This window comes from Marmota flaviventris, chromosome 18 (assembly GCF_047511675.1).
Source record: "Marmota flaviventris isolate mMarFla1 chromosome 18, mMarFla1.hap1, whole genome shotgun sequence".
In the NCBI taxonomy this organism is placed as follows: domain Eukaryota; kingdom Metazoa; phylum Chordata; class Mammalia; order Rodentia; family Sciuridae; genus Marmota; species Marmota flaviventris.
Window position 1 is genome coordinate 28,334,949 of NC_092515.1, and position 22,247 is coordinate 28,357,195.

The 22,247-nt window shown below is 32.0% G+C and overlaps 1 protein-coding gene across 1 annotated transcript in view; it reads right to left on the minus strand.

Moving 5' to 3' along the window:
* Positions 1–283: 283 nt before the first annotated feature.
* Positions 284–22,247, minus strand: part of Itfg1 (integrin alpha FG-GAP repeat containing 1) — a 240,856-nt gene continuing 218,892 nt past the window's right edge. The window contains exons 15-18 of the mRNA XM_027939156.3: positions 8,023–8,147; positions 7,262–7,344; positions 3,823–3,940; positions 284–1,715 (exon numbers count right to left, since the gene is read on the minus strand). Of these exons, the coding sequence (XP_027794957.1) occupies positions 1,656–1,715; positions 3,823–3,940; positions 7,262–7,344; positions 8,023–8,147 (386 nt within the window). The 3' untranslated portion in view covers positions 284–1,655. The remainder of the gene's footprint in view (positions 1,716–3,822; positions 3,941–7,261; positions 7,345–8,022; positions 8,148–22,247) is intronic.

The window sequence follows — 22,247 nt, forward strand, 5'->3', positions numbered from 1 at the left end:
GTAGACCCTGATTCCAAATAGTTTTAAGACTCATGCTTTATTAGTTGACAGATATGAAGTTTATTATCCTTGGAAATGTAAAACAGTGCATGGTTATAGCATTATGGGTTTATAGTGAATATAAGTATTGTCAGGAGAATCCTGCCTTGTCCCTGTCTCACAAAGTGGTAATGGGAAAGTCACCTTATCTTGGTCTTATGGTCCAGACAAGTGATTTATGTTCACTTAACCCTTGAGGACTCTTCATGTTCCAAAATAATTATTTCAAAACTCATCACAACACTTTGCTTCAATGAAGAATATTTATTAAGAAGACACATTCACATGCTCAGATAACAAAGTAAACTAATTTAATACATGCCACTCTCAGTGAACGATAAAGAAAAAAAAATAACATGAAGAACGAAATTGTTTTCAGAGAGATTTTATATTTTGGAGCCATTACATGTCCGTGTGCACATTAGAAAATTATTATCCTTAATATATGAACTTTTTTCTCAATCTAAATTTAAGTCTTTTAAATTTAATTTTGACAAAAGGAAGTTCATAGTGTAAAATTTGCATTCAAGTCTGAATGTAAATTATCAACTGTTGCAAGCCTTGAGAATAGAAATTCGATTGAAAATTTGTATTCCTAGATGCTGTCTATAGCAGGTTCCTTTGAAGAAATAAAATGTTCTTCATTGTCACATGATGATTAGTTTTTCAAATAAAAAATTTTAGGACATATTTATTCTTGGGTAATACTATAATTTTTAGTTAATTTATGATCAAGAAAATTTTATGTAAGATATGAACCACCAAGAATTTTAGTTTTCCAAAGAATGTGATTTCTTCATGCTTAAAAGTAAAATTCTATCAATTCTATATATTTTTATAATTATTTGTAGAAGTCTAATAAAATCACCTAAAATAGTAACAATGACAGCTACTATGTATTGAGCACTTTACTCTGTGTTAAGCACTGAGCTTAAACACTTTATATACATTATCCCACTTACTCTTTTCAATAACTTAAGCGAGTAAGTATATTAGTCCCAATGTATAAACAAACCTAGGCTTACAGAGTTTAAGCAATAGCCAAATTCAAACAATCACTTTGTAAGCTGTGGAACCAGGAATTTAAGGCAAGTCTTACTGTGATTCCAAAGCAAGAGTACTCAATTATATTGTATGCCATCATTGAGCCCCCTGAACTGCTGTGTTAAAGGTGAATGTTTAATAACTTTAATCTGTGATACATTTGCAAAAGTAGAGTTTGCACCATTAGAATAAGAAACAAGATCAATTCAAGGGGAACAAAGAAAAATCCTGCTTATTTAAATATTTTTATTTATACATATTTTTTTCTATGATTACCCCAATAAGATTATAAATACATAAACACCAAAGTACATGCAACACATTCCACAAAAGAACAAAAATGCACAGTAGTACTGAGTAAATAATTTAAATTACTGTTTACAAAGTGCTTTAAAAAAAAAGACTTTGTGAGACATTCAGACTGTATTTATTTTAATGTCTTTCAATAATTACCAAGAGATGCATCATTTATAAATAATATTCAAAATCCCCTATTTTCTTCTATAGGCCAGGATTTAGTATTTCAGCTAATCAAATGAATAGTCATTCCATTATGTAATATTAAAGCCAAGTCACATAGCATCAAAATGAAACCGATGGGCCTCTTGTCGTTTTTCTCTATCATCTGCTTTCTGAAAAAAGAATTTTAAATTAGTTTATAAATGATAAGAAAACGTTAAGAAGACTCATTTCTGAAATAGAAGTGATTAATTTCTTAAAAAGCCCTCCCTCAGCAATTAGTAGATAATAGTTGTGATTTTATAATACAATAATCTTATGAAATATTTTTGTAGTTTATAGTAGCTACTTTATAATCAATGATCTACTAATTAAATTTAAAAATCAACAAAAATGTTACTTAGTTTGTTGTTTGTTTGAAAATAAAATTAACACTTGATTCTATAAGGATAGAATCAACTATTCTATTTTTCTCCAATTCAACACTGATATTAATAAATGAACTAAACTAATTACATTAAAGTATATTAGTTTTTGTTTTTTTGTTTGACCTATAGATTTAGCAGATATTTATAGACCCTCTGCTCCCAGCAATGTATTATGCTCAGTATTTTGAAGAATTAAAAACCCCTCAGTTTTGTATTTTGTTCTCCAGGAACTTAAAGCCTCAGGAAAAAGAAGCAAAACATATTGTACTTCAGGATACAAGGTGAACAATGTTACTTCTAAGAGAGAGATTACTTCTGGGGTTGAGTGATGAAAGGGAATGCTTTGAAAAGACAGCATTTTTGGAAATGAGGTTTAGGAAGGGAGTACAACATGAGTGATCATGAGAAGTCTAGAAGGAAAATGGAATGTATGAAAAGAATAAGGTTGGAAAAGGTATATTGGAAGTAATATGAAAGCCAGGTTAAGGAATTTACACATTTTAGGCAGTGGATAGTGCCCTGAGGTTTTTTAGCAAGATAGTGTTATAATTAAGGCTAAACTTAATGAAGAACAGTCGGGTAGCAGTTTGATAAGTGGAAAAGGAAGAGAATGAAACTGGAGAGGCCAGGCGGGATATAATAAGAGGCTGAAATGAAGAAGTGGTAGTAGGAATGCAGAGCAACAACAAAAAAATTTTTTTTTTTGGGGGGGACCTATACTGAAGTGTTTCATCTCCAAGCTATACCCCCAACTCTTTTTATTTCCTTTTTTTTATTGAGACAGGGTCTTGCTTTGCTGCATGGGCTGGTCATCCTGGAGATCCTCCTGCCTCAGTTTTCTAAGTCACTGGGGGATTATAGGCATGAGCCACTGTGCCTGGCCTGATGAGATTCTTAGTGGAGGCAGAATCAATAGGGCAATAGATTAAATCTTGTGAGTAAAAAAAAAGAGAAGATATGAAGCTTTAGAATACTGATTTTGAGGTGCTTGTAAGATGGAAAGAGACCTTTAGAGAGAGGTGAGGGTTGGGAATATTTCGAGTTAATAACTGAAGCTATTATTAGATGAAATTGGCAGGGGAAGTGTAGAAAGAGGGCTTAGGGCAGATACTGTGGAAAGCCTGCCTTGAGAGAAAGGGAGAAGGCAGCAGCCAGCCTAGGTGAAAAGTTGGTCAAAGAAGCAGAACTACAGTGCCACCAATGATACTGTGTATCTATTTTTTGCCACAACATTATAATTGCTGTAAGCCCACAATCAGATGTCCTGAAAAATTGATGAAATTAATTTCCTTTCTTTCATAGGTCAAGAGCTGTCTTAAAATTTTAGACTATGTTCTGATAATTCTGGTCAAAGTACACAGGATGATCATTGGTCTTACCTCAAGCTGCAGTCTTAAAGTTAACTAAATATATAATTTTATATTACTATTTTTGATATGTAAAGAGTGACTTTATTTTCAAATGATAAATCTATGAATACTTATTAGAAAAATTATCGTGTTCTCTTTTTTGTAAGTTAAAAGAGAAGCTAAGAAAAAACAGTACTTTTAGTTAACAAAAATGATTATGATTGACATGATAATCCAAAGAGAGTAGGTGTAACAACAAAGTGTTTCTCTTTTGTGACACAAAGAAGCCCTTTCATTGGGGTCATTATTGGGATGAAATTATTAGTTATGTATTTAGTACTTTTTTGTTTTTGTGGTGCTAGGGTTGAACTGATGGCCTCATACATGCTAGATATGCACTTTACTATTAAGCTACATTCTCAGCTCTTTAATGATAATTTTAAAGAGCAATCAATACATATAATAAATTAACCAAAGTTAATGTTTCATTTAAATAAACAAACCTTTTCTTGCCAATGTAAAATGCCAATTATAGCCAAGATGAAGACACAGACACCAATGAGAGCTATAGCGGTAAGTAGCACAATATTACTTGGTGTAAGATATAGTTTGGCACTCCAGCTGTAGATAAAAACAGAAAAATTAAAATTACAAATGTTAACTTAAAGATAAGCTTAAACTGAGATCAAAAAGCAAAATAGCTTATTAAGTGATAAAATGAGCCATTCATTAAATAACTCACCCTCCTATTCATTAACTATAAGTAAAACAAAAGCAATTAAATTTAGAAGAGTGCTAAGACTATGACTCCTGCAGAGTTCATATTTTTGTTAGAAGCTAGGTGGAATTTTTTTTTTTTTTTTTCGTCTGATGCTAGGGATTGAACCCAGGGCCTCATGCATGCTAGGCAAGTACTTTACCATTGAGCTATACCCCCAGCTACCTGAAGTAGAATTTTTGATGAGATATTTTGATATTTTTCTTTTTCCAAGTTTGACCCTCTAAAAATTATTATTACTTTTTGTGGTATCAGGGGTTGAACCTAGGAGTGCTCTACCACTGAGCTACAACCCCAGCTGTTTTTATTTATTTAATTTACTTTATAGAGATAGTCATGCAAAGTTAAGAAGGCTGGCCTTGAACTTGTGGTTCTCCTGCCTCATCCTTTGGAGTATCTGGGATTACAGGCATATGCCACTGTGCCCAGCTAAGAAGTATTATTAATTTATCAAGGGTACTTTGGATGAGCAAAGACATCGTTTTCACATTTTGACTGACCTGCTAAATTTGAAACCTGAACTCTTAAAGATATGTGGTCATGACTTCAATAAAGTTTCTGTATCATTTTTTTTTTTATTGACCCTTGCCTACACATGCAGTATGACCAACTGAAACAACTGTATACATAGACGGCATGTGCAGGACTCGCCCCATTTCTGTGTCTTGGTTAGAGGGTTTACATTACTATAATGATTTTTATATTGAGAACAATGATAAAATCACCTTCAGTCCTTCAATGTTAATGTCAACAAACAGGTTAAAGGTCATCAACATAAACATAACTAGTTCTTCTTGCCTGAAACAGTATATACAACACAACTTATAAACCCCGCAAAGCTTAAAGCCAAGATCTTTATCACCAACACTGCAGGGGGTTATATACATAGAGCATTTTGTTCTCCATGGAAACAGAAAATGGATATTTTCATTTCAAAAGTTTAATAAAGGTAAGATCATTCCGAAGAATAGCAAATAGCTATTGATATATTTTGGGATAATTAAAATTTATTGATCCAGAAGGTAGATTCTAGTCAATAAATATTAAAATATACCTCAAACTAAAATCAATTTGATTTTTATTATGTACATAAATTTGAAAAGAACATTTCCTCAGAAAGAGCAAGATAAATTAGTTGAGGAATTCTGTAGATTGCTCATATTTTAAAAAACAGTTCTTTCATGAGATATTTTGGGTTTTACTTTTTAAATATATATATATATATATATTTTTTTTTTTAAATATATATTTTTTAAAAGTCAGTAACAGACACAAGGTAAATCCTCAAGGCAGTTGCTTGTACCAACTATCTTGCATACATGAACATATATACATAGATACCTTTTAGATCACAGTGGTTGTTGATTACACATACTTTTTTGCATTCTTTTTTTTTTTTTTTTCCTTACCATTCCATGGCAGTAAAAATGATACTGTACTACATAGAAATACCTATATATAGTTTCCTGCTTATTATCTATTTTCTAATTTTTTAAATAAATTTCATGTATAGAAATATGAACCAGGCCTAGGTATGTATGGTAGTGCATGTCTGTAGTCTCAATTAAATGGGAGGGTAACTTGAATCCTTGAGTTCAAGACCAGCCTAGGCAACTCTGACTCAAAACAAAACAAAATGGAACCAAGTTTCCAGTGAAACAGTTTCTGTTGATGTTGAAGCATAATGCTGTAATAAAGTTTGTTTTCTCCAACATTTTGGTTCTAAAGGCCATATATCTGTCATAAAATTACGTATAGATGTGCTGGTAAACTTGTTCTCTGCAGGGTAGGGGGAAATAGAACTGATTTATGGCATTTGCCAGTTTTCAGAGAGTAAATTCTCCTACAATAACTGATTTTAATGTGACTTCACAGAATAGAAATGGAAAAAGATGCACACAGTTGTTGAGGTGTCATGAGATGGTCTGGTCTAGCACACCACAATAATACATCTCATCCAAAAACTTAATAAAGAAAAAGGCTGAGAGTGTAGCTTTGTGGTAGAATGTATGTTTGGCATACACAAGGCCCTGGGTTCAGTCCCAACCCAGGGGTTGGAGCAGGAGTTGGGGGAAGACAAAAATGCCTATATTTTGAGAATAAATGTAATAAGCAGGATCTTACTGATAGAACAGAATCAATGTAATTAAAAACTTAACAGATAAATTAAGGATTTAAAGTTAAATGCTATCTCAAGAAAGGAATGCATGCTGATAATAAGAATAAAAACATTTACCTACTAAGTGCTTGGCACTGTGTTAACTATTTCGCATCCTTATCCTCTTAAGATAGGTGTTCTATCTCCCATTCTATAGACACAAAATTTGGGCCATAGAGAGCACAAAATATTAGCTCCCAATCTCACAGGACATCAGTGGAGCTGAGTTTTTCTAGTCTAGGTCTGTTTGGCTCTGAAATTTGTGTGCCCAATTTCTTGGGATGTATACTACTTTTCAAAGAATTTAGTTAAAAGATCAGTACTTATTAAAAAATGAACCATCTTAAGGCTGAAGTCATATAACTCAGTGGTAGAGTGTTTGCCTAACAGGTCTAGATCTGATCCCTGACACTCAAAACAAAAACAAAGCCAAAACAATTTAACATCCTGAAACATTAGAATTTATGAGTAGTAAAACAAAGAGTAATTCATTTAAGCAGAATATATATATATATATATATATATATATATATATATATATATATATATATATATAACTAATTAACCTGCTATTTTTCTAATAGGATTGGATTTGTTCTTCATGAAAAATGTCAGAGACCTTTTGTTGTAGGTATGTTCAGTCATTTAAAATTTGCTGTAAGCAAATTAAGTGATGAGCATTCTTAGGAACATAGCAGGAATGTGGGTTTCTGTGTGTATGTTTATATGTGTACAGTGCTGGGGATCAAACCTAGGACCCCTAAGAATAAGAAAATTTTAGGGGCTGGGTGTGGCTCAGTGGTAGAGCACTTGCCTAGCATGTGAGAGGCCCTGTGTTTGATCCTCAGCATCACATAAAAATTAAATAAAATAAAGGTATTGTGTCCAACTAAAAGCAAAAATTAAAATAATTTAAAAAAGAATAAGAAAATTTTAAAGACATTACTATATCTATCATACAGAGTTGGCAGTATCTTTACTCAATTTAGTCAAACAGGAACATTACCTTCGAGGGACATTGTGAGGGTATGGAATGACAATTAGCTGGGAATTTGGAATGATTGCAGTCCACTCTTGTTTTCGTACAGACTGAAAAAAAGAATTTAAGAACATTTAACATCTAGGGTATAAAGAACACAATTATTTAATTCTAAGTAAACAAGGAAAAATTTCAAGTAATGTGAGATGATGAAATACCAGGTATGAATTAAAACTAAATTTACATATATAGGGCTTCTGTATCCTCTGTTTGAAAAATTTTCTTATTTTTTATATTATACTTGTATCTTATGAATTTATTCACCCAACAAATATTTATTGGGCAAAAATATTTAGCAGGTGCTGTGTACAAATGCACATTGAGGGGAGACTGACAAAAAGAGTAAGATGTAATTTACTAACACAAGTAAAATATTACTATTATATATTGTATTTTTATGTATTATACTTATATATTATTGTGCTTATGTCAGTAAAATATTAAATGTTAGGTGGTGAAAACTGTTAAGAATAAGCAGGAAAGAATAGGAAGTCATAAAATTTACGGGGGGTGAGATGGAAAAACTACACAATATCTTCAGATCATGATGTACTAATTAGTAAGATAAGCTTAGATAGGTCACCATCAATCAGTTTTTTTTTTAATTCTTTTAAGGGAATAACAATATTCAAATTATTTGTATCCAACTGGACTCAAATTATTGAATTGAAATATTTAAACATTGAATATTTAAGGTCAGAATTGTAAACAACTAAATTTTTACTTACTGTCTCTCCAGAAGGACGGGGAATACCAACATAAAGATGGTCAAGAAAATTTGCACTTCGACCTAAACCAAGTACGTTGTATGGTAGTTGGAGAGCTAAATGTGCTGATTGGCTGAGTTGTCCAGCTAGATTTTTTTTAAAACAATGCAAAACAAAAAACATCTTTGGAAACATTATTCCCATCAAAAGATAAAATGAGAAAAATGTAAACATTCAGGTAATAAAACTATTCATAAGTATAAAAAATGTGAAATTAACATCCAGTTCATTGATATTAATGATTTACTTTTTACAGAAAACAGATGTGATCCTCAAAGCTGATTTACAAATTTGATTCACATACCAGATATATCACCCATTTAAAGTATACATTTAAGTGGTTTTGAGTATATTCAAAGAGTTTAGCCATTACCACAATATAATTTTAGGACATTTCCAATACTTGAAAAAGAAACTCCATATCTACTTAGGGGTATTCTTGTTTCAACTCCCATACTTCCCACTGAAGGAAATCTCTAATCTGTTCTCTGTCTCTACAGATTTACCTATTCTGAAGACTTCACATAAATACAAACAAACAATATATATGGTTTATTGTCACTGGCTTCTTGCATTTTGTTTCAATAATTAATTGCCAAATAATGTTGTATTATGTGATGTATACTATCATTTTATTTCATTTATTACTTAATGGATATTTGAGTGATTTCCCCTTTTTTGCTATCATGAAAAATACTACTGTGGACATTAATATACAATTTTTGGAATCTCCTTACATTTTCCTGTCTTTTAATTAACATCTAAGAGTGTTTAACATCTTTAGGAACTACAAATTATTTTCCAAAGTAGCTGTACTGAAGTTTGATAGGATAAATAACTTTTAATGTTCTGTAGTATAGCAGGATAATTATGGTTGACAACAATTGTATATTTCAAAATGGCATAGAGGATTCTGAAGAATAATAATGTTCTAGGGTGATGGCTATGCCCATTACCCTCATTTGATCATTACATGTTGTATATATGTACTGAAATGTCAAACTGTATTCCATAAACATACATAATTATTATGTCAATTAAAATATATATACATTTATAAAAAGTAGTTGTACTTTTACATATTCCTGCCAGCAATGTATGAAGGTTTCAATTTTTCTACATCCTTGATAACATTTTTTCTGTATTTTTTTTGACTATAACCATTTTCAAGGTTGTAAAGTGGCATCTCACTGGGGTTTTTATGTGCATTTTCCTAGTGACTAATGATATTATGCTTTTTTTCATGTGTTTATTTGTTATTTGTTTATCTTCATTTATATTTCTGTAAGGTTACTAGTGGCTTCCTTTTGCATTCTGGATTTTAGTTAATTAGAATCTTCTTTTTACTGAAAACTTCAGACCAATATCCCTGATGAAAACAGACACAAAAATCCTTAATAAAAATACTGGCAAATTGCATGCAAAAACATTCAAAAGATGATCAAGTGGTTCAACATATGGAAATCAATAAACAATTCATCACATTAATAGACTTAAAGACAGGAATCACATGATTATCTCAGATGCAGAAAAAGCATTTGACAAAATACAGCATCTATTCATGTTCAAACTAGAAAAACTAGGGATAGTAGGAACATACTTCAACATTGTAAAAGCTATATATGTTAAACCTAAGGCCAATATCAATCTAAATGGAGAAAAATTGAAAGCATTCCCTCAAAAAATTGGAATAAGACAAGGATGCCCTCTTTCACTACTTCTATTCAACACAGTCCTTGAAACTCTAGCCAGAGCAATTAGAAGGAAAAAAACTAAAGGGATATGAATAGAAAAAGAAGAACTCAAACTATCCCTATTTGCCGAAGTCATGACTGTATATTTAGAAGACCCAAGCTACTCTACCAGATAGCTTCTAGAGCTCATACATGAATTCAGCAAAGTAGCAGAATATAAAATTAACACCCATAAATCAATTGTGTTCCTATACATTAGTAATTAATCAACAGAGAAATTAAGAAAACTATTCCATTCAGAGTAGTCTCAAAAAAAATTTTGGGAATCAATCTAACAACTACAATGAAAACTACAGAACACTCAAGAAAGAAACCTTAGAAGATGGAAAAATCTCTCATGTTCTTGGAGAGGCAGAATAAATATTGCCAAAATGGCTATACTACCAAAAGTGCTATACGGATTTAATGCAATTCTTATTAAAATTCCAATGATGTTCTTCATAGAAACAGAAAAAGCAGTCATGAAATTCACTTGGAAAAATGAGGCCCAGAATAGCCAAAGCAATTCTCAGCAAGAAAAGTGAAACAGAAGGCATCACAATATCAGACCTTAAATTGTACTGCAGAGCTATAGTAACAAAACAGCATGGTATTGTCACCAAAACAGACATGAAGACCACTGGTTGAAAACAGAAGACATACAGAAAAACCCACATAAATACAGTTATCTCATACTAGACAAAGGTGCCATAAACATACATTGGAGAAAAGATAGCCTCTTCAACAAATTGTGCTGGGAAAACTGGAAATCCATTTGTAGCGAAATGAAATTAAACCCTTCTCTCTTACCCTGCACAAAACTCAAAGTAGATCAAGGACCTAGGTATTTGACCAGAGACCCTGCCACCTACTAGAATAAAAAATAGGTCCAAATCTCCATCATGTCAGCTTAGGAACTAACTTCTTCAATAAGATTCCTAAAATGCAAGAAGTAAAATCAAGAATCAATAAATGGGGGCTGGGATTTTTAGCTTAGTGGTAGAGTGCTTGCCTAACACATGTAAGGCAATAGATTCGATCCTCAGTACCACATAAAAAAAAATAAAGGTATTGTGTCCATCTACAACTAAAATAATAATAAAAAAGAATAAACAGGATGAGATCAAACTAAAAACCTTCTTCACAGCAAAGGAAACTCCTTAATCATGAACATGAAGACAGCGCCTACAGCATGGTAGAAAATCTTTGCCATCTGCACCTCAGACAGAATGTTAATCTCCAGGATTTATAAAAAACTCAAAAAACACCAAAAAATAACAAACCCAAATAACCCAATTAATAAATGGGCTAAGGAACTGAACAGGCATGTTGCAGAAAGAGAAATACAAATGGTCAATAAATATATGAAAAAAATGTTCAACATCTCTCAAAATTAGAGAAATGCAAATTAAAACCACACAGATTTCCTCTTATTCCAGTCAGAATGGCAATTATCAAGAATACAAGTAACTATAAATGTTGCCAAGGGTGTGGGAAAAAGGTACATTCATACATTGCTGGTGGGACTGCAAATTAGTGCAACTACTCTGGAAAGCCATATGGAGATTCTTCAGAAAACTTGGAACGGAACCGCCATTTGTCCAAGTTATACCACTTCTCTACATATACCCAAAGTACTTAAAAATCATCATACTGTAGTGATCCAGGCACATCAGTGTTTATAGCAGCTCAATTCACAATATCTAAGCTATGGAACCAGCCTAGGTGCCCCTCAACACATGAATGTATAAAGAAAATGTGGTATATATACACAGTGAAATATAACTTAACCATAAAGAAGAATGAAATTATGGTATTTCCCAGTAAATGAATGGAACTAGAGACTATCATGCTAAGTGAAATAAGCCAGTCCCCAAAACCAAAGGCCAAATATTCTCTCTGATATATGGATGTGAACACACAATAAGAGGGGAGTGGAGGGAAGAACCAGAAGTTCCCTGGATTAGACAAAAGGGAATGAAGGGAAGGGAGGGAGGGGATGGAAATAGGAAAAACAGTAGAATGAATCAGACATAACACTCCTATGTTCATACATGAACACCCGACTAGAGTAACTCGACATCATGTATAACCATAAGAATGGGAAAGTACACACCATGCATATATAATATGTCAAAATACATCCTAATGTCATGTATAACTAAAAAAAAAATAACAAAAAGAGAATCTTCTTTTTTTCCTGATATTTCTATTTAAAGGTTGGTCAATTTTGTTAGTATTAAAAGAAATAGTGTTCAGTTTATTCTGTTTCTGTATTATTTATTTTCTTCATTATTTGCCATCTTCTGCTTTCTTTAACTGTTGGCTTTACTTTTTCTAGTTTCTGAAAGTGGAAGATTAGGCTTATGCTACTTATTGGGGATTGTTCTGATTTTCAACAAAGGTATTTACAGTGGTAAATTACCCTATATGAACTGTTTTCGCTTCATTCCATTGATTTTGGTATGGGGTGTGTGTGTGTGTGTGTGTGTGTGTGTTTTATCTCAAAATGCCTTACGATTTTTTCTTTGCCTCATTGTTTATTTTGGAGTGTATTGTTTGATTTCCACACATTTATGAATTTCCAGTGTTCTGTGATTTTTAATGTCATTCCATTATGGTCAGAGAACATACATGGTATGACTTCAATCCTTTTAAATTTATTTATTCAGGTTTGTTTTATGACATAACATATGTATGGTCTATCCTAGAGACTGTTCAGTGTGATCCTGAAAAAAGTGCATATTCTGCCATTGTTGGTTAAAGTGTGCTATACACGTCTTTTAGGTTTAGATGGTTTATAGTTTTCAGATTCTTTCTCATTGATCTTAGTTGTTTGATCAATTCTGAAAGTGAGGTATTAACGTTTTCATTATTTATATTGAACTATCAATTTCTCTTTTTAATTCTTCATGTATTTGGGGGCTCTGTTAGCTGCATGCATCTTTAGAGTTGTTATATCTATCAGGTCTCTGGTTAATAAAATATCTGTCTTTAGTAACAGTTTTTATCTTACTGTTTACCATATACTGAAGACAGTATATTTCCTTTATTTATTCTGCCAATCTATGTTTTGATAGAAGTATTTATTTAATTTACATTTAAAATAATTAACTGACAAGGCCATATTTATGTCTATCATTTGCTATCTGTTTTCTATGTCTGATGTTTATAAAATTCTTTTATTTCTCTGTTCCTGCTTTCTTTTGTTAAGTCTTTTCTATAAACCCTTTAAATTCCTTTGGTATTTCTTTTACTATATATATTTTTAGAGTTACTTACTGTCTTAATGATTGCCCTGGGGATTTCAATTAACATCTTACCTTAAAAAAATCTAGTTCAGATTAATACCAATTTAATTCAAAGTGCATCTAAAAACTTTCCTCCAGTGTAGCTCCATTCCCTTCTTTTCTTCTGTGATGTTATTGTTATATAAATAAAATTTTATACATTAGTAGACCATTAATACAATTTTTCTCTTTTAAGATAGTTTAGTATTATTTTCACTTGATATTATTTTGTGAATACTCACTAATTGTTGAAAATCTTCAAAAACAGATGAGTAGAGAGAAAGATTATTGAAATATCAAAATTCTATTAATTGAGAGAAAATCAAAGGTAATGCAGTATAAAACATACTATTATATATGTTAACAGCTATTTTTCTAAAATATCTCTGCAGATATTATACAATTCTTTCTTCATAATATCCTCTTATCATTTAAAACTAACCCTCTAATGTTAGATATGAAGAAATTTTCCTCATCTATCAGTTCTTTAGAGAACATCTCTGTATTATCAGTAGTTTGTATCCAGATTATTTTCTTACATTCCTAGATAATGAACAATGAATTAAGGAGTAAAAAGTTTAAAACTTATTTTTAAATATGGAAAACTTGTTTTCTAAGAAGAGGTTGTGCCATTTTACATTTCCATTAGTTTTCAACAAAAGCTCCCATTTCAATTTAATTTTTCTTTAATTAAGGTGAAATTCACATAACATACAATTAGCCATTTTAAAGAATAAAATTACAGCATCTTAAGTATTTTCAAAATGTTTTGCAGCCACCAGTTCTCTGTTGTTCCTAGTTTTCACCCATCATTCCATAAACACACCTTGTACCCGTTATCCATAATATTCAAGCTTTCAATCCCTATGGATTTGTCTATTCTAGATACATCATATAAAAAGAATCATATAAAAATTGACCATTTGTGCCTGGCTTCTTTCACTTAGCATAATGTTCACAAGGGTCATATAAGTTGTAGCAAGTATCAGTACTTCCTTTCTTTATATGGAATGATACTACATTTTATGAATACACTTTGTTTATCTATCCTACTAATGATGAAAATTGGAGTTGTTTTTGTTCTTTGGCTGTTATTGATGCTGCAGTAAACACAGATGTACAACTATTTCTTTAAGACTCTGCTTTCAACTCTTTGGATTATATACTCAGAATTGTAACTGTTGATCATATAGTAACTCTAGGTTTAATTTTTTGAGGAATTGCCATATTGATTTTCATAGCATTTGCACCATTTTACCTTCTCACCAACAATATAGGAGGGTTTCTATTCTTCACATGAGTGCTTATACTTATTTTTTTGGTCTTTTTAATTAAAGTTATCATTATGGTTGTAAAGTGTTAACTCATTTGTAGTTTTGATTTATATCTCATGATGAATGATGTAGAATAACTTTGAGATTTTGGGCTCTCTGGAGAAACATCTAGACCATTCTTAAATTGGGCTGTATGCATTTTTGCTGTTTGCTGCAAAGGTTCATTATGTGTTATGGATACAACAGCAGTATCAGTGGTGAGATTTCTAAATATTTTTTTCCCAACATTCCATGGGGCTATCTTTTCATTTTCTTGAAAATGTCCATTAATTTTTGCACAAAATTTTTAAACTTTTAGGAAATTCCATCTACTTTTTAAAAAAATTGTTACTAATGCTTTTAGTGTCAAATTTAAGAATCCACTGCTGCCAAATCTGATGAAATGTAGATTTACTTCTGTTTTTTTTCTAAGACTTGTAATAATTTTAGTTCTTACATTTATGTGACTGACCCATTCTGAGTTAATTTTTTTTTTTTAAATATGGAGTACAACTTCATTCTGTTGCATGTCTATATACAGATATCCCAGCACACTGGCTTATTGCAGAGGCTATTCTTTCCCCTTTGAATAGTCTTGCCATCTTTGTTAAAATTAATTGGCCATAGGTGTTTGAATTTATTTCTTGCCTCTAAATTCTACGTGATTTAGATGTCTGTCTTTATTCTAGTACTACAATGTTGATTTCCTATAGGAGGTTTTGAGCTTGGGGAGTATAAGTCCCCCCTTGCTAAAAGAATATGAGAGTCATATATGACCAAATTGACTTGAATCAGTTCTTAACATTTCTTCAAATTTGTAACTCCATTGTAGAATTCCAATCCCTGAATTCTAGGCTCATTTCCAATAGCATACTCAGCATCACTTTTTCTATGTCTAAGAGAGATTACAGTACATACAATGAATTCAAAACAGAATCCTTAATTTTACCCCCATTTCTGTTCCATCTCAGTTTTAGCAACACCGTCTTTCCATTTGGTCAGGCCAGCGACCCTATAGTTATAGTACTCTCTTTTTCTCAAATCTTCCAAAGAATCAAATATATAATCAGAATAAAAACATATCCATAATCTAAGCACTTATTTCTGTTTCCACTGCTGTCCTCTTGGTCCAAACCATCATTATCTCTTGCCTGAATTACTTTAATGTACTTCTATTTGGCTTCCCTCCTCTGTTATTTCTTTTACAGTACACTGTTTTGCTCAGAATAAAAGCCTGTCCTGGGTCCTACCTAGTTTACACTCCTCACCCCACATTTAACTTGTGACTTCATCTTCTATAGTTTAACTCTTCTGTTTCAGAACTTCCAATATACTATTCTTTTTGCCATGGAGATTCCAGGAATGCTTACAGCTAAGGAGTTCATGCCCTGGCTATCTCCTTTGTCTGGAATGTTCTTCCAAAGATAATTACTTGTCTAACTCCTTCACCTCTTTCAAATCTTTGTTTAAATGACACTTTCTCAGAAAGGCCCAATATGAAATAACATTGATGTGAATACCTTCCTGTGGCAATCACTATTCCTCTTACTCAGCTTTCCCTGTCTCCCCCTATCCCTTTGCTCCCCTGCCCCATACTACTTGTTACTTCCTCACAATTACATAATATTACATAATTTACTCATTGCTTGTATTCCCCTACAAGGATTTCATTTTCATGAGAGCTGAGATTTAGTCTGCTCTATTCACCTCTATATTTTAAGAGAATAAAATAGGCCCATCCCTGGCCCTGGCACATATTAGCTGCTCAATACATATTTGTTGAAAGAATGTGTATGTAAAAAAAATCTTAATTCTCTAAATGTGTCAGACCTGAGACTTGTAATGTTTTCCAGTTGAAATATGGTATTGGACAACAGAAAAATACTGTATCAATTTGTACAGCATAAATACAAATATAGAGTCTACCTAGAGGTAAAGCATCAATGACAAATAAGAATTTTGAATAATTTTTAATGAATACATAAAAAATATTTGCAGTATCAGACTTCCCAACCACCAGATTCAAATGCTTGTGTCCTTCTGTCTGTGACTTCTGTCTGTGACATAGTCTGACTTTCCAGAATAGTTCAAGTATACATTATGCAATTAAAAAATAAGTTTTTAAGGTTGATTCATTCTTATTTTCCTGGAGAACACTATACTGACATGCAGTGTTGACTGTTAATGTCATTCTAAAGCAGGTTATGTTTTAATTTATAATCTTGAATTAAAGAATCAGGCAATATAGGAGAAAAAGTACATTGTAATAATTTTGTTACACTCTATTTTTAAGCAAGCTATTGAACCCAAATTATGAATATTAGATAGGACACCCTATCATAACTTTAGCTCTGACATCTATTTGTCAAAAATAAAACTTAATAATACCCATATGCTGACCTAAGAGGTAGGAAAAACATACAGGAAAAATATATTAGCCAAAGAAAAAGTCATTATTTTATGTGAACAAACGTGTTCAAAAGAACATTGAATTCTTTTTCCTTGCAAGATTTTAAACCACAAGGAATTTTCATATTAACCGCAGTATTTGTAACTCACTCTGGCACTGACCTAGCTTAAGCATCTCTATAAAAACGAGATGAAAGGACACATGCAAATAACCAATGTTTTGTTTAAATTTGGAAGAGAAAACTTTTCGAAAAAGTATCTGTTAATCTCAAGTTGATACTCAAACAAACTATGTTGCCATTGATTAAAATGGAGACAAAGAACACCAAAAGATGACAAAATATGAAAATTAAAAAAATACATTCTATAAGCAATAATAAAGGAATTAACAGGCATTAGCTTTAGGTGTGCCAAAAACTGTGGCACAGCTTCTTGTGTATTTAATGTTTCTTAACAATAATTGTGTCAAAGGTAATACTATTACTTCTTTATATTCAGGAAATTGAGAGTTAAGCAATTTGATTGAAAAAAATATATATAGCTACTAAATGGTAGAACTAAGATTTAATTTCAGCAGCTTAATTCCAAATCCCACACCCTTTTCATCACCTGAGATCTTGTCTACAGTTGAAAAAGAAGTGTGCTATTTGTCTACTGCACTATAAAAAGGACTTCTTATGACATAAAATAACTTTTCCCAATGTTAGCTCCTTTCTTTTACTATTTGTTTCTCTATAATATGCATGGGGTGCTATCCTGTTATTTGGGAATCTATAAAATTCTATACCCAGTTGAGGATTCTAGTTAGCATGACATTTGTTGATTTTTGTAATTCTAGGCTATCAGCTACACTTAATTTTTGTAGTGTTTGAGGTTGTTGAGCATGTCTTAGGCTTTGTGATATTCCCATTCTATACCCAAAGCCTGGGCTTATTTAGCCGTCCTTCTTTGGGATAAAGTGATTAATCTTGTGGATCTTCATGGAAAGGCACCAATTTGCCTTTAAGAGTTTAACCCAATTATATTCCTGCTGGAAAAGATGATGAAAAAGTCAAGTGTTCTAGATATGGACTCTACACCAACTACCCTGGAATAGGTTCAGGTCCTCTGGCTCATTTCAGATGATTAAGAGTTACATTTGACAGAGATTCTCACTGCTTATATGGGAGGGGGATGCTAAGAGAAATAACACATTTTGGTTTATATGTATGAATGTTAAATTACATTTTTCTATAAGAAAATGAAAGAGGATAATAGTTTTCTGTAAGGAGAATTTTTTTAATTTTGAGAATGGCAAGTGGGATATATAACATGAATGGTAGAAGTTAATGAATATGAAACTAAGACTTTGAAAGAAAAATATTATTCAAGCTTTAATATTACATATATTTCACTATTACATATATTTCACTATACAAAGACTAACATACAAATAATTTGGCTAGTAGCGTTTCCTGTTACTAATGGGCATGTGCTCCTTTTTGTTGTATTTGTTGTTTTTAGATATATATGACAGTAGGGTGTATTTGACATATTTTACATACATGGGGTGCAACCCATTACAACTGTGATTCCATTCATATGACCTACCCAAATTGTACTCCTTCTTTAATGGCCTGCTGGTGATTTTCATGCTTTTGTTGTACCGTCATATCTGCCTTGAGTTTTTCAAGTGTAAGTGACAAAAGTTCTCTTCATTAGCATGTTCTTTATTAAAAGGTGACTGATTTATGATTCTTCTGACTGGGAAGGGTATAAAGGGATGGAGAAAGAGACTGTGTTCCAGATACTGATATATTTGTTTCTTATACTAGTCTTATTCAGAGTAATTAGGATTCTATTAAAACCAAGGGTTCAAGGCTTTTTTGATAAAAGATGAAATTAAAAATTAAAACATTTTCTTTGCTGATATTCTGTTTTAATTGATAACAGGATAAGTTTCTGAAAGATGTATAGAAATCTTAGCTATAACAATTATCATGTTACCTTGTTCATAAATGCAAACCTGGAGTAATAGTTTTGTATTACTTAATGTGATAAAGCTCACTGTATATGTACATCAAAGTAGATTTTAAAAAAAGGTCTGGCAAATATATTGGTATTTATTGTCTATTCTGATAATACAGTTCTTTCCTGATATTTTAAAATAATTTTAAGAAAGCATTCCAAATTTTAAACTTATGGAAATGAATCTATATGTTAAATGCTGCACATATATACTTTAATTCTACTGGAATCAATTAAAAAATCGAAGGTGATTTTTAGTGACTTCTTGTCAAAAAGATCTGACCTGAGACCTCAGAGCCCTACATATTCTGGATAGCACAGAATTTCACAATTGTTATCCTAGGAAAATTTCTTGACCACTATGCCACATCCCCAGCCCTTTTTTATATTTTATTTAGAGACAGGGTCTCACTGAGTTGCTTAGACTTGCCATTGCTGAGGCTGGCTTTGAACTTGTGATCCTCCTGCCTCAGCCTCCCAAGTGGCTGGGATTACAGGTGTGCACCACAGCAGCCAGTTCACTTTTTTAATTAAGAAAATTATCAACTAAGCAAGAACAGTGGTCAAAGAAAGCAAAAAAAAAAAAAAATGTGTTACAAGTGTGGTGATTTTTAACATTTGGAGTTATTTTTTTTAATTTGTTATGTATAACAGAATGTATTACAATTCATATAACACATATAGAGCACAGTGTTTCATATCTTTGGTTGTACAAAAGTAGAGTCACACAATTTGTGTCTTCATACATGTACTTAGGATAATGATGTCCATCTCATTCAACATTTGGAGTTTTTTGATAAGTGTTTATCCAGCTAAAGGGAGATATTCCTAATTCTTATATGTAAAACACAATAATTGCTAAAAAAATATTAGTTGTCAACAGGCTAAATTTACCTATATGAATATTATACATGACTCTAGAATTCAGATTTGTGGAGAAAAAAAAGGGACAAAATAGATATAGAAGGTAGGAAGTCAATTTTGACAGTACTAAAAGAACAGAGGCATTTTATTTTAAAATTTGTAAACTTTCTAGGTCATAGTTACTTGATATTTAAAAACTTTGCTAAATCATCAGCTTTTTATTATCTTTTCTGTTTTAAAATAGATTTCAGTTAAATGAATGGTTACCCACATAGGAAAAAAGAATAAATGGTCTCTATGGCTTATGTGACTAAGGTACATCATTTAACTTGGACTGAGTAAATCTAGTTTCCAATGTGAGTGGATCCTCACTAATCACTAAGTTTGTGTTTAATTACTCTGTTCATTCGATAGAAGTTAAGCATCTTCCATAAATCAGGCATTCTATTGAGTAGAGGAATACCTTAATCACTAGTGATAAAAATACAAATCTAAGACCTGTGTTAATTTAATGTCACTATATAAATATTCCTGGGTTTTAAACAGTCTAATTAGTGATCAATTTAAGAACAAGGAGGAGGAGGCTGTCCTCAAAGAAAGGGATAATCCATGAAGAGAAAATGGTCAAACCTTTTAAAAGTATGTGGTGTATGAGTGTTAAAGGGAGCACTCTTCTGAAGACTCTAGAATGTGGCTCCAGAAGAAAAAAGTCCCAAAGTATCCTACACATATGAGGAATCTGTGGTGATATATGCTTAAATGCTAAATTGATAGATTTTAGAAGTTGAGAAACTTTATGCAAAACTTCTTATAACAATGGTTGGCTCTGATAGTTGATGTGTGGCTTAAAATGAAGAATAAAGGAACCACTGACTTTGTTTTTCCTTTGGAATATTTTATATTATATCTGAACTTAGCTACATGGTAAGACTTTCTACTAGACTGAAAGTAGCTCCATCAAAAGAGGTGCCTAGATGCTTCTCTTAGGGCACAGCATATTGGCTGTTACATGACAGCATTTAATAAATGTCTGATGTATAAACTGAAGGTTTGGTATAAATAACAAGTCTAATTTGTATAATTGTTTCTCTTTAGTTTCCCCTGAGGCCTTATAATATGTCATATCAATGACTGCTGTTGAGACATACAATAACATGATACAAGTTTACCTGAATAACCATGCAGAGAACATAGGAGACTTTTAATATATTATTGAAAACACATAGGATTTGAATGCCAACGATATATATTCTGACACTGCTTTGTTTGGTCTCTTGTCCTTCCTAAGCCTTAATTAATTTGTGTATTCGTTCACCTAAACATTTACTGAATGCCTTTTATACAAAGATGAAAAATACACAAACCTTTACCTGGATTCGTAAGGATTCAAACAACAGAAAAAATATTATTTCCTCATTTGTAAAATTAGAATAACAATACCACCTACTGGATTTGGAGAGGCAATTATAGCAGTACACAAATTTTAATGTATATAAAAGCTCTTTATAAACTGTCAAGCACTATGTAAGTGTTAGTTCCTGAAAAACAGTATAAAAATTAAGTTTTTTTTTTTTGGGGGGGGGTTTCTGGAGATTGAACTCACAGGCACTTGACCACTGAATCACATCCCCAACCCTATTTTGTATTTGCTTTTGCTGAGGCTGGCTTTGAACTGGCAATCCTCCTGCCTCAGCCTCCCAAGCCACTGGGATGATAGGCATGTGCCACCACTCCTGGCACAATTGACAGTTTTTAATGGAAGTTTTTTCTAATTAAATTTTTGGAATGAACTAAGAAGCTTGAAACTCTGTTTCAAGCTGTATTTGTCAACCTGCTTCCCAGTTATACATTATACATTTAGAATGTGAATGGTTTTTTTTTTGTCTCTTCTTTTTTGTTAAATTGATATATAAGTCACATGCCACAAAACCTACCAATTAAAGTATAAAATGCAGTCATGTATATGAGGTTGTACAACTGTCACCATTTATTCCAGAGTATTTCTACTATCTCACAAAAAATATTCTGTCCATTAGCATTACTTCCCATTTCTTCTTCCAGCCCTGATAACCACTTATCTCTTCTTTCTAGCTCTAAGGATGTACCTACCTATTCTAGATCTTTCATAAATCTGCAATCATAAATATATGTGGCCTTTTGTATCTGGTTTCTTCCTCTGTGTTATAGCATGTTGCATATTTTTATGGCTAAATGATATTGCAGTGTATGAATACGTTTGGTTTATCCATCCATCAGTTAGTAGACATTTGGTTAGTTTCTACTTTTTGGCTATTATGAATAATGCTACTGTAAATATTCATATGCAAGTTTTTGAGTAGACATGTTTTAATTCCTCTTGGGAATACACCTAGGAATGTAATTAATGGGGGTTCCATGCTAACTTTAATTTTTTGAGGAACTGAGTAGCCTGAGTTGATAACTGCTTTTCTACAACCCAGTGCACACATACACATCTAATGAAAGAATTGTAAAAAGCCATTGCCAATGCTTGTGAAAAATGCAAAGGGAAACAATAAAAGATATTCACAGCTCTCATAAAACCAAATTGC